General features: G+C 35.0%; 2 protein-coding genes across 9 annotated transcripts; one reads left to right on the top strand and one right to left on the bottom strand.

Annotated features, from left to right (window-relative positions):
• On the bottom strand, positions 1,358 to 9,258 carry LOC107626333 (DExH-box ATP-dependent RNA helicase DExH1). Of its 7 annotated transcripts, none has more exons than XM_016329195.2 (16): positions 8,754 to 9,256; positions 8,138 to 8,283; positions 7,729 to 7,828; positions 7,429 to 7,641; positions 7,235 to 7,330; positions 6,669 to 6,944; positions 6,291 to 6,494; positions 6,014 to 6,169; positions 5,461 to 5,553; positions 4,388 to 4,602; positions 3,817 to 3,976; positions 3,319 to 3,592; positions 3,003 to 3,195; positions 2,699 to 2,885; positions 2,147 to 2,515; positions 1,358 to 1,869 (listed from the first exon to the last, which is right to left on the bottom strand). In XM_016329195.2, exons 1-16 carry the CDS (start codon positions 9,039 to 9,041, stop codon positions 1,741 to 1,743), a joined length of 3,099 nt encoding a protein of 1,032 aa, XP_016184681.1. In that variant the 5' UTR covers positions 9,042 to 9,256; the 3' UTR covers positions 1,358 to 1,740. The 7 variants fall into 7 exon arrangements, with proteins under 7 accessions (XP_016184681.1, XP_020972318.1, XP_020972316.1 ...); XM_021116659.1 differs by having other exon boundaries at positions 7,429 to 7,651; positions 8,754 to 8,971; XM_021116657.1 differs by lacking the exon at positions 5,461 to 5,553 and having other exon boundaries at positions 8,754 to 9,258.
• On the top strand, positions 9,660 to 12,273 carry LOC107626332. Of its 2 annotated transcripts, none has more exons than XM_016329194.2 (3): positions 9,660 to 9,855; positions 10,559 to 10,906; positions 11,818 to 12,273. In XM_016329194.2, exons 2-3 carry the CDS (start codon positions 10,578 to 10,580, stop codon positions 11,825 to 11,827), a joined length of 339 nt encoding a protein of 112 aa, XP_016184680.1. In that variant the 5' UTR covers positions 9,660 to 9,855; positions 10,559 to 10,577; the 3' UTR covers positions 11,828 to 12,273. The 2 variants fall into 2 exon arrangements, with proteins under 2 accessions (XP_016184680.1, XP_016184679.1); XM_016329193.2 differs by having other exon boundaries at positions 10,538 to 10,906.

Below are 13,329 nucleotides of genomic sequence, written 5' to 3'. Positions count from 1 at the left end.
TAGACCGATCATTATTTCGGGTTGGGTTATAGCTCGAGTCATCCTAACTCGACCCGGTGGCCCGGTCATCATACACGATTAATATTTTGTGTTATTAGTGATGGATGATGACTATTCTTATGTGAAATTTAAGTATCTTAAACTTTAATATTTTGTGTTATTAGTCATTATAAGACTATAAGGCGGCGTTTGTTTACAGAGACAGGAACACTGAGACACAAAATCGTGTTTGACAGACGAGACATGGACAGAGACAATGTGTTCAGAGAATTAGTGTATTTTGTGTCCATCTTAACAAGAAGGACACAGAGACACTAATAAGGGACACAACTTATTTTTTATTTTTTCTTTCATTATTCTTGTTAATTTTTCATAATTATATTTTTTATTGTTATATTTTTCATCTCAATTTTTTTGAATGAAAAAAAATGAGAATAAATTGAATTTTTATAATTTGTTCTAGTTTATCACCAAACAGAATACAAGAACACAAAATTTTGTGTCTCTGTCCATCAGTGTCTTGTCATGTCATGTTCTCAGTGTCTTGTCCTGTACTGTTCTTAGAAACAAACGCAGCCTAAGTTAATGTTTTATATTTAAAATGCATAAAACTTTAGACTAATGGCACAATATTGTGTTATTTGTATTGATTTAAATATTTGGTGTTATTAGACAATATTAATATTAATTATGCTTATGCTTTAATTTTAGAGAAGGATTGGTTCTTGTTATATTTTTCTTGACTTTGCTAGGTAAACAATGGTTTTTGAGAACAATGTAAAAAATAAATTCTAAAATTGACCCAATAAAATAAAAACACATTACACCCCAAAATTACCCTTCTAAATCTTAATATTAAGATAACCATCCGCACACCTAGTAAATTGAACATCCGATCACACTATTTAGTATTTTTATTGTCTACTTATATTTTTCCTATTTTTCTAAGTGAATTTTACCATGTTAAATAATAGTTGAAATCTTGAAAATTTGAATATTTTCACATGTTAGTTTACAAAAAGGTATCAATATAATGTAATGTTAACGACTCGGTTTTCACCCGGTTTTTTACCCGGTATAATCTTAGTCCAAAAGTGTATAGGTTTCATCGAATCTAGGGCCAGATTCGAGTCTAACAAATAGACTCAGTATATATTTCGGGACGGATCTGGATCACATCAAATCCGGTTTCACCTGACTTATAAACACCCCTATATTAAAACATAAAAAATCGTTTTTACCTTTTAAATATTTATATAAAAAGTAAGGATATTAGTGATAAGTATTCAATAGTATCCTTCAAAATCATCTGATTACTATTCCTGTATCAATAAAAATAACTAATTACCAAATCATGTACTTAAAATGTTATCTGAATGAATAAATTTAATTGAACAATAATATAATTTACTCTTGTTCATTAAACTCCGACGAAACATGAAAACACTGACCCACATGGCATTCTCCCTCGCACGCACCAGACAAATAATGCTACTGCTAACCCTTTTTTTCCTCCTATGTTGGTAAGAATACAATGTTAAAATCGGTCCCTTTTCTACTTTTGTTGTCTAACATTAGTATTTCCATCCTAAACAAGACAAAACAGATATAACACATGTACATTCCATATAAGTGATTAAAAAAAGCTGCTAGCAAAATCATAAGAAATCTATATCATACTATTACTAATGAATGGCAGGACTCAGCAGAAGAACAAACCCTTATGAATGAAAAAAGAAATCAGCGAATGGTTTGACTGTGAAGCAACTCAACAGCAGCAGCAACCACTCCCTTTCCTTCTGCAGTAATGTCCAATCCTGGTTCTTCAATTTTTCTGTTCAGAAGCTTGTCAAGCTCTCCACGTAATTTCTGCAAATCCCGTAGCGAATTAATCGTAACAAGTTGTGTTTTCTAAACTTCATTGATAAAATGAGATGGTCACTCGCACGAAATTGTCTTTATGCGAAAATGATAATTGAGAACGGTCAAATGGTAGTTTAGTTAAACATTCAAACCACCTAATGGTTTACTTATCGTCTTCACAAGAAGATAACTACTTGTGAATGGTCACCAAAAAATAAATGTGTATAGTCTTAATTTTTCTAAACCATCAGACATATGCTGGAACAAGATTGAGGGACATTACCCTTATCAAGTCAATGACACTCTTTGAGGCAGAGAAATGAAGGTAACCTCCAAGCATCTCAATGCCCTCGCCATTTTTGCCAGGGACAAGATTACCACCAAACAAAAGCAGGGCATAATCTGAAATGTTGGTAGAGTCTCTAACATAGATACTGGTGGTTTTCACCTTTTCACTGTATACCATGTAAGGCAAAGGGAAGAGATGAACCCCGGCATTGACAGAAGCTGGATGGATGTCAACCTTCCCAACTTCTTTTGTATAGAACGCCGTCCGTTTTCCTCTTCTTTTGCACTGAACAACATTAGGGTAGAGCCCGGCACAAAGGATTGCACAAACCATCTCCAAATCATGACTGTACTGGTTGTAGGCCTGCATGCACATGCATCATGTATTAATGTTTGATTACTACCATATCAGAACTTAACTGACAAATTAGTTGATGGAAAACTTCTAATTAAAGTGTATTCGGAACAGAGGAAAGCAAAATTTGGGGGGAAAATGGGTAGTAGTTGTTTAATAAAAAACAAATGTAAGTTAGGACCAAGAGCTTACATTAGGACCCCTGGACTTGTCAACAAATCCGATGTCAGATAATAAATTGAGAAACTGTAATCTCATATCATCAATCAACCGCAAGGTTACTGAGGATAGAAAATTGTCCCAACAAAACTGCTTCTCATTCCCACTACGTTTTGCCTCCTTCCATCCTTCAAATGCCTTTAGAAGAGCTATGTGATCACTGAACCGAAATTCCACAAAAACAAGAAAAGAATTAGTGTAAGCACAACCATGATCAATGCAGTAAATTCGCTTGAACAATATCGGAAGGGAACATTTCTCAGTAACTATTTCTAACCTGCAAGAATCACCAGCAAACGATCGTTTTGCATCATCAGCTTCCTCTTTTCTGTTAATAGGCAAGACAAATGGGTTGCGATATGCAAGAGCTGCAGCAATTGTTAAGGCAGGGTTAAGGCATTGAAAGATAGAGCCCATGAGAAGCATCTTTCCAATATTTGGGTCCAAAGGTATGGTGCTAAGATGCCGACCTGTAAGATTAAATTGGCTCAGATGATGCGTTCGTAAAAGCTTTTAATTATAAGATGCTATTAACTCAATCAGATAATAATTGGAATAGATTAAGCAGATAATTATATTCAAGCATAATATACCCAGTGGGGTAAGCTCTTCCTTGTCATCCAAAACCCCAATCGTTTTTAGAAGCTCAATAGCATTCTGAACAGCGAGAGGATCTGGTGGCTGAAGTGCCTTTTCTAAAAATGACGCCACAGCTCCAAGCTGCAAACTTTTGATATGCAGGCACAACTCTTGCAATGGTGTTCGAAGGATTTCAGCTAACTGATACTGTGGCATTGCATCGTGGATCAGTTTTGGATACAATCTATAACAAACTCCAGGTTGCACTCTACCTGCACGGCCACGTCTCTGAAATGATCAACCCATTAGCACTCTTTCTTTGACTTTGACTTAGAAAGTAAGAGGAATTAAATAAAGTGCAGGAAGGGGGCAATAAAGTCAAACAAAAATTTAGCAAATAAAGGATTCAGCAATAATGGCAAGCTCCGGTTTTTGAAAAAATCAGAGGTTTCATTTGGCGCATTAAACATCATCTGCAAGGGGATAAAGATGATGATCTACAACTTCAATACCTGATGAGCTGAAGCCTTTGAAATCCACGATGGTAACAGACAGGCTAGCTTATTTAAAGCATCATAGCTGGTCTCCTTTGCTTTACCACAGTCTATGACATACACAACATCATCTATGGTGATGCTACTCTCGGCGATATTTGTTGCTAGGACAATTTTTCTGCAATGGAAAAATAACAATCATCAAAATTACAAAACCTGAGAGTTAATAAAAAATAACAATCCACTTTTTGCTGAACAAATGATGTATATTAGAACAAAACAGTGGCCTATCATCATGGTCAGATAAACTAGCAGTGTTAAGATTTATGTAGGTTCAAGGGATTAGGAATTTGAAAACCTATGCAGGAAATTTTCTGAAAGGAAAGCAATTAAACTTGACTAACAAGTTGCAATTCACCAATTTCCCCAAGCCTAACATAACATTCTAGTTGAGTTTCAGTTTCTTCATTCTCTCATTTGTTCATATTAATGCTGCACACTAGTGTCGTCCTTTGTTGAAAACTTGTCTAAAAATATATCCAGAACAGATACTTGCCTATGACGAAATTAGCAAAAGAGATGAGCTTACCTCTTGTTAGGGGGAGGACGGTCAAATATTTCACGTTGGTTGACAGTAGGCATTGAGCCATGCAGAGGAAGGATCAAACACTTGTTAGGATCACCAAGCAAGTTATTAACTTTAAGTTTGTCAAGTAGCTTAGAGATCTCATCCCAGCCAGTAAGAAATACAAGAATTGCTCCGTCACCTTCTTTCCGACAGATATATTCAATTGTTGCCTCTACCTGAAACATAGAAGTTAAAATGAATAGGCACTCTTTAACTAGAGTTTGAGGTGGCATGAAAATTAAAGAATCATGAGTAGAATTTGTGGCAACGGAACTAATGAGCTTAGTACATTACAGTAAAAGTAAATAACTACATGAGAAAGGAGATTGTAATAAACAAAGCAACTGGTGCAATAGAGAACATAGAATGCACAATCCATTGACAGCAAGGAGTGCACAAATGAGAATGTCAGTCAACTGCAGTTAATATCTGTTAATTATCTATAAATTTTAGTCCCTGATTAATCCCAGTAAACAATGCTCTCACTGTAAAACATAACTTCAGAAGCATCTTGACTAGACAAATTTCTACTAAGTTTCTTAGGCTGCGTTTGTTTACAAGGACAGAACACCGAGACACAAAATTGTGTTTAATAGATGAGACATGGACAGAAACATTGTGTCCAGAAACACTGAATTAGTGTATTTTGTGTCCATCCTTACAGGAAGGACACAGAGACACTAACAAAAGACACAACTTATTTTTTATTTTTTCTTTCATTATTCTTGTTAATTTTTCATAATCATATTTATTATTATTATTATATTTTTTTCTCAAATTTTTTGAATGAAAAAATGAGAATAAATTATATTTCCATAATTTGTTCTATTTTATCATCAAACAGAATATAAGAACTCTAAATTCTGTGTCGCTGTCCTTTATGTTTTGTTCTCAGTGTCTCGTCTTGTCATGTTCTCAGAAACAAACGCAGCCTTAAATTAATAAAAAGATGAAAAGAGATATGTCCTTCAGCTGGCACATTTAACTAATAAAAAACAGATTCATGAGCGGAGTAAGAAATGAGCAATACATACCAGACCCAAATCAATCTGTGAACCTGACCAAGCATCAAGAGATTTTCTAACACCTACGCTATAATTTTTGTAATGAGTATCTACATCAATATCCTGTAAGAACAAAGATATGTATACGCATTATATTATATCTACATAGTAAAAGGGCAAGGAATGAGCCAATTATTATCAGAAAGAAGTAATAAAATATAATTCTTATCACTAATAGCAAGAGAACATGAAAATTATTAATGAGCTATTAACTTTAGAACACTAAACTCTTAAGATATCTACATTATTTCTTTTGGGAGAAAAGATTAATTAGGAGAGAGAAGGAGACAAATTACACAGACAGAAGAGGAAATTAATAGAATTATATTTAACTGTGCACAAGAGGGACCTTTTGTCTAAAACAATCCAGAACAAATGCCATTACCCCACCACAACAAACACACACACACACACACATATCATGATCATGAGTCTCAAACATATTTTAGAGAGTGTACATCAAAGTAATCTGTCATATCATTGAAGTTATGAGCACACAGTCAGATAGGTCAAGTATACATGCCTCAAACATTTCAGTCAACGGATCCTTCTTAGAATCCTGTTGTTTCCTTCTCCTCCTAGAGTTCCCCTCAAAATTGTCAAATTCTGCCTTAATGCTATATCGAGTTTTCTCCAACACATCTTCTAGGAAGTGCTCCTCCACAGGATAAGTAAACCCCTAACATTTGTGGAAATACTTTTTATTTTTCATTTTTTAGAACAATATAAGAAAGTACTTTATTTACATTTACATCCAAGACAAGAACTCAATAATATGAAATGTAAACATAACATAATACCGGTATGTGTATTGTTGGTGCATTTCCAAAGTATTTGGAGAACAAGTCAGCATTAATAGTGGCACTCATAAGAATGAGACGCAAATCTGGACGCCGAGGAAGAAGATCGCGTAAAATTATAATTAAAAAGTCTTCATTCATGCCTCTTTCATGAATTTCATCAACCAGCAAATGGCTGACACCACTTAATTGTGGATCTTGGACCTATTTAACAGCAAAACAGGAAAAAAGAATTCAATGTCATGGCAACTGGAAATAATCTTCAAACAGCCCATATATAACTTTGAGATTCTTTCTATTTCCTTAATTCTCTATCAAAGTATCAAACTAAAATCTTAGAAAGAGGAACCCTTCAGTTTGAGAGAAATTAAATATTACCAATTGCCGAAGTAATACACCAGTGGTGCAGAAAAGAAGGCGTGTTTCAGCAGAACGTTTTGTTTCAAGACGAATTTGGTATCCAACTGTTTCGCCAAGATTCTCCCCTCTTTCAGCAGATATTCGAGCTGAAACCGAAATTGCAGAGATACGCCGAGGTTGAGTACAAATTATGTTGCAATCAGCCCCCCGCAAAGATCCTATTTCCTCTTCCAGAATGAATTGTGGAAGCTGTGTTGTTTTGCCACAACCTGTCTCCCCTGAAACTACCAATACCTACACTAACACTAGCCAAATTAGACTCTGTTCTAGATACAAAACTGCAACTGCGATCTTAGAATGACTGCAGATGGGATAGCTATTGAACAATCAAAAGCAAAGCATTGAAAGAAATCCAAGTAGTCCACGCATTATATTAACAATCATTCCACTTAAGACATCAACATTCTTTTTCCTCCTTATCCTATTTTCACAAAGCTCAATAGATACTACATCTTACTGACGTATTATAGACCAAGGTACGGTAAAAAGGATATTTTGTCATGGTAGATAGAATATCCGCCCACCTGATTCTCCTGAACTGCTTTCAGAAACTCTGACTTCATTTTAAATGCAGGAAGCCTCTCCCTAAACGCCTTCATTTCCTTCAAACCATCACTTGCCTAAAAATAAACAATATACAATTCTGATGTAAATTTAAAATATCCCACAAAGAAATCAAGTAATGGTTGGTGGTAAATATTACCAAATGCTTATGTACCTGGATATGTTCCTGCCTTTCCTTTAGAGCAACATCAAGTTTATCCTTTGAAGAATCACTCTGTTGTGAAGAGACAGATTTCGTAGCAGTTAATGATTGTTTCTGTCCCAAGTCAGTGGATACAGAAGGAAAACTAGCAGACGCTTCCCCCACTGATTGTGAGTTATTCAAAAGATTTCCTACTCTTCGTTCAATGTCTGTGGACATTCTAATCTGCAGAACACTTAACAAAGTTAAGTACATTTCTAAATCCTTCCAAAAACAGAAATCAGACATTGAAAAAGGGTAGATATACTCTACCTCCTTCTGTGTTGATCCATGACGCTCGTCAAGATCTGCACGGTAATCAGGCAAAGGAACTTTGCTTACAACTAGAGTCTTCCCTTTATTATAAGCATGGCTTTCTTTGCCCAAGTACAAAATCAGGTGATTAATTTAAGATGTTAGAAATACTCAAAAAGCAGGTTACCTAAGCTTTACATATTCATAAGTAGAGGTCAGTATATACTAAGCATATATCACATGTTATACTAAATCCTAAAGTCAATTCTTGTCAATAATTGAGAAAATTATTTCACAGAACTTAGTTGTTTGGCCCTTACTTCAAATAACCAACATTTAATAACAAGTGAAAATCTACAATTGATGTTGTCGCATTTTTTTCGTTCTGGTTAAACAATGAACCAAATTGAGTATGAAATGAACTTACAAGTACAGCCCATGCTGATATGCCATATCAGCTACGGTTTGCTGGTCTGCAATACTAAAGTAACGCTTGATGACCATTTCCTGCTCCCCTCCTCTCTTCATCTTCTCTATCTTGTCCCACCACTCATTCTCATCAAGCACCTCCTTCTGCACCCCACCAAAATTAAAAATCAAATCAATATTATCAATAAATATGTAAAGTATCTATATCCTAAGTTCCTATCCAAACCAATAATCACTAACTATTCAACTTGCAGTGATTATTATCAAACACATCATACACAAAAAAAAAAAGAGCTTTTCCCAGCTAGATTGCATCGACTACATGTATAAGACTACGCCCATTATATCATCTTATCAGTCATATCCATATCAAACCATTTAAACCCTACTATACAACAATCACAACGCTAATAATAAAACTAATTTAAATATCTCTCTACTATCTATACTAAAGCAATATTGAACTTAAATGAACGTTATCATCATTAAACACACAAAATGAATGAGCAAATGAAAGTATGAACATTAACAAACTTCAAATTTATAGTTCCTGTGCGTAAAATGAAAAACATTTCTTCAAATTATTATTACTATTATTATTTTGTTTTGGAAACCTGAGGTTGTTGCTGTCTGAGGCGCTCAGCTCGCCAGACAGGGTCCCACCACCTCTGCTCGCCGCGTCCTCCTCCTCCTCCTCTGCCACCGCCGCCGCCACGGCCACCTCCACGGCGGCCGGAAGAGGAAGCACCGCCGCCCCGACGGCCACCGCCTTGGTAGTTAGGACGGTAAGACATAACAGAAGCGGAGATCCGGAGAGGAAGATTGGGTGTGTGCGGGTGCAGGGAAGTGAAGCACTGATTGTAAGTGGACAAGTTATGGGCGCGGAGAATCCAGTGAGGCATTTATAGTAGGAACCAGGAAGAGAGTGTAGAAAAAAGTAAGCGGTTTTTTGGTTTTGTGGACACTTGGGCTTTTGCACTTGCAACGTGTTCAACTTCAACGCAATAGTACAGTTCCAATCAATGGTTATTGCGGTTGTTGACTTCTTGTTGCAATTTGCTGTGATGCATTAACTTCGAACCCTTTTAAGTTCACACTTTCACACGACTAAACTGAAAACTTGAAGTTCATTTAAGCTTTTGAAGTGGCATACCCATGCACACTCTTATAATTTAGGGTTTTCTTTTTCTTTTATTTTTGGGTTTCCACTTTCTATGTTTTTAAGAAAATATTTTAATGATCTGACTTAGCTATCTTCTTTTTAGTTTGGGCAAGTATCAACTACCAAGCTAGCTTTTGGTAATAAGTGTTAGTTGTTAAAAGGATACTCACCTTTGTTTAAATAGACAAATAAGCTAGCTTGCACAAGACGTGATTCAAACGACACTTGTTTAAGCGGACGATACCACTCGATCAACCTTAGTTGATTGGCATGAGTGTTTTTATTAGGTCATGAAATACATTAGGACAACGAAATTCGAAGCCCAATAGGAGCCCAACTAAGCATACTTAAATTCCCAGCTGTTTTAATTTTTATTGGGCCAGATTTTGGGCCCACTCGTTTCCTCTTTCTATCTAACCCTATCAGTCTCCGACGAAGCACTGTTGCCACTTCCAGCTCACCGAAGCCAAACACCACCGTCGTCCCCTTTCCGACCGTCGCCGGCGGGTTTGTCGTCTTCGCCGTGAAGTCTGAAGCAGCAACAACCTCTACAGGTTAGTATCGTCTTTTCTCGTCTTCCACTCCTTCTCTAGCTTAGCATCATCGCTTCTAATTACACACGGTTAATGCTTATTTCTGAATCATATAGCTTTTTCCGCTTTAATCGTTGGGTTCACTGTATAAAATTAAATCATAGTGTTGTGTTGGTTTATGTATCATTGTTCAAATTTCACGATGATTGTAACTTGTTTGTACTGTTCAGAAATGCTCATGGAGCACGATTTAATTTGATTTTTATTTATTTTTGGGGGAGGAATGGGAAATAGGAGAGGAATTTTTGCGTTACTATTTTTTATGCACGAATTGGAATTTGCTGAATATGATAATGAATTTGGTTACACATATACCAGATTGAATATTAATATTTTGAGGAAAAATTGTGTAGCGACATAGAGTTATAGATAGATTATGCAATTGTCCTTATTATACACACTAACAAAGTTAGGTGTTAAAACTTCAAAGTGATTTTTCTGAAAATACATTTAATATCTGTATAAGCTGAGAAACAGCTCATTGAGCAGTTATCAATCATAAACCAGATTCATTAAAATATCTCTCTCTACATTTATCTATCTAACTTTCTCTCTCTTTTCAGTTTTCTGTTATTTTTCTTTAAAAAACTAGGTTGGTTTATAGTTTTAAAAATTGATATTATGTTCTGATTCCTCTAACCAGGTTTTGATATAAAAAAAATAGGCAAAGAGTAGCAGTAAACATGAACACCATTGCAAGGCATGCATCTAGCTTTCTCAGATGGACAAGCCACACCCTCGAACCGCTGAATAACGGGCATCACCAATTGCAGCAACTTCAGCAGTCCAGAGGCATACGGGTCAGGGTAATAAATGGGAATGTGGAACAGGCACTTACTTTGTTGCAGCGTAAGATGACAGCAAGTGGCATTGAACGGATGATAAAGCGTGAACAGAGATTTCATATCAAGAACTCTGAGAAGCGGGTTTTAGCCAAAAAGAACTTAGAGCGGAGGCTTAAATCTGAGGATCTTGCTAGAAAACTTAAGGCCATTATGATCAAGAAAATCAGGTAATTAGAGGATCAAACTTTTCACACCTATAAATTAGATCAAAGCATTATGGCTGAGAATTTGTAGTATTTTGATTGAATAAGACAACTTTCACTTTCAAAATATATTTCCTGTGCTATTAGTTATTTACATTAAAATTCCAATTAGGTTTGGTATTTTTCTCTTTACCTCACAATTCTTTTGCCTGTGATATTTTAGTATTTTAGGGATTATTTACACAGAAATGGGATTGAAATAATGTGATGTTCATGTCATTGGTCCAATTTCCCCCATGCACTTGAGTGGGGAAAAGAAAATTGTGCCTCATGTTTTGGCCCTCATGATATTATTCTTGGATTTGTTGCTGCACTTGCTAGTTGATTCTAGGATTGTAAGTGGCGGTACACTGGTAGTATGAATAAGATGCCTCATGGTTGGAATATACTTTCAAACTTTTTGGCATAGCTGTCTTGTAAAATGACATGGCGACATAGAATTTGTCACAATTCTGAAGGGGGAGCATTTCGCTTTACTGATTCCCATACAAGAGTGGTTAAGGCATTTGGAAATGGATCCTCTCATTTTTTGGGTCATTAATATTCGGAAGAGTTGAGTACTTTTTCTTATACAATAACAACAAAGCCTTATCCTACTAAGTAGGGGGCCGGCTACATGCATCAAAGGTCTACTTTTTCTTATATGGTTTTGAATTAGTGTTATCATCTTTTCAATATCTGGATTATTCAGCATTGTTTGTCAGTTTCCTAATAATTTTGGATAAATGGAAATTTGAATGATAATACCTTGCAAGTTAGTAACAAGCCGTCTTATGGAGGTTTGTGTAGTTCTTTGTCATGTTTTATTTAATTGTAATTTATTTGTATCCTCAATTTTGTAATTTTGTATTGATATATGTTATTTATATTGGCAGGGGTATGTGAGAAAGATATACTGGTATAGCACAGAGAAAAGTTACTGAGTCATATTATAGGTGGCCCATTTCCTTCCATTTCTGTTTCACTTTCATCTTGCTGTTTATTATTTTCCCTTGAGTTTTGTTGTTACCTTTCATTTCATGGCATTATGAATTATACAGGAAAATAAAATTTGAGCTGGAACAGTAGTAAGGTTAGCTATGAACCAAAGAGCAATTTTATTATTAGGTTATAACAGTAGTACTCAAATCATTTTGGATGGAGATGTGTTGCAACCTCTATTTTATTATGGCAGGTTTATGTAACTGTATTCAGAAAAACCAACCTGTGAATTTTTTGTAGGGATGCTAAAGCATATTGTTGAACATTTTTTGTGAAACATAAAAGTAAACTTTAATTGAAAGGTGATGTAGGATGGATATCACTGATCACCTATCTGCTTGTATTTTCACATGATTGAAGTTGTCTCTGATGTTGAGTATTTTTGCTTGGGTCTTTAGTTATATAATGTGTCCAATAATATGGTACCAGAATGTTGATTGTTAATGCGTGGATTGAATCTTGAGCTACTCACAATGGTTAGATAAGGTGATAAGGAGGTTGTTACTTCTTACCTTAGACAATTAGACAAATGTACTTAGTTAGAGTCACTATTTGTCTATTTTGGCGACTTGAGCTATGTAGAACTAGAAAGTCAACGTAATTTAACAAAAATGACTGACTTATCAGTCATCACTCATTTGTGAACCCATTGGGTGTGGGTGTGTTGTGGTTGGCATGACTTTTGGGAGTGCATGCATGACTTGGCATCAAGTGAATCATATATAGTCAATTCTTATGCCCATGCCGTCCAATTCATAAAGGCTGTGTCCATTTTTGGTGATTATTTATCTGGTCATATGCATGGTGAAGCACCATCAATCTGCAACGTGAGTTTGAGTTTTACCTGTGACCACCATTTGGTTAAATATGGATTTACATGTTCAGTTAAAATAGATAGTTCGATATTTATTCTTTTAAAACATGGTCTTGGATGGATCGTAGTAAGACTGATTCAACTCAACTAAATTCTAGTTAGAACATCGATTCACAAAGTTGAACAAAAAAAATTATCGAGATCAATATTTTAAAAATCTTTAAAAATCCGCGTAGTTTAAAAGTTGTTCATATATCAATTTCGTTTCTCATAATTGGCTATTAATAGTGAGATACACACAGATTTTTAACTATAAATAACACAAATGTACTACATGTATTTTATAGGTGGTTATGGAAAGACTTGAAGTGGTTTTTCTTTTTTTTATATCACTTTCTTTAATATATTAAAAGATAAAACGTATTATCATTTCTCTCTTTTCACTTCACATATATATAATACTAAATAAAAAAATTGCTTGTAAAATATTTTTAAAAATTGTTACATATATATTGTTTCTGCCTTTTTTGGTTAGGTAAATATTTACCTACAGTTATTTTTATGTAAATTTGATAATTAAAACTTTAGTTAT

Source organism: Arachis ipaensis, chromosome B02 (assembly GCF_000816755.2).
Source record: "Arachis ipaensis cultivar K30076 chromosome B02, Araip1.1, whole genome shotgun sequence".
Lineage (NCBI taxonomy): Eukaryota > Viridiplantae > Streptophyta > Magnoliopsida > Fabales > Fabaceae > Arachis > Arachis ipaensis.
The sequence above is the reverse complement of the archived record's forward strand: the minus strand, read 5'-3'. Positions and strand labels throughout refer to the sequence as shown.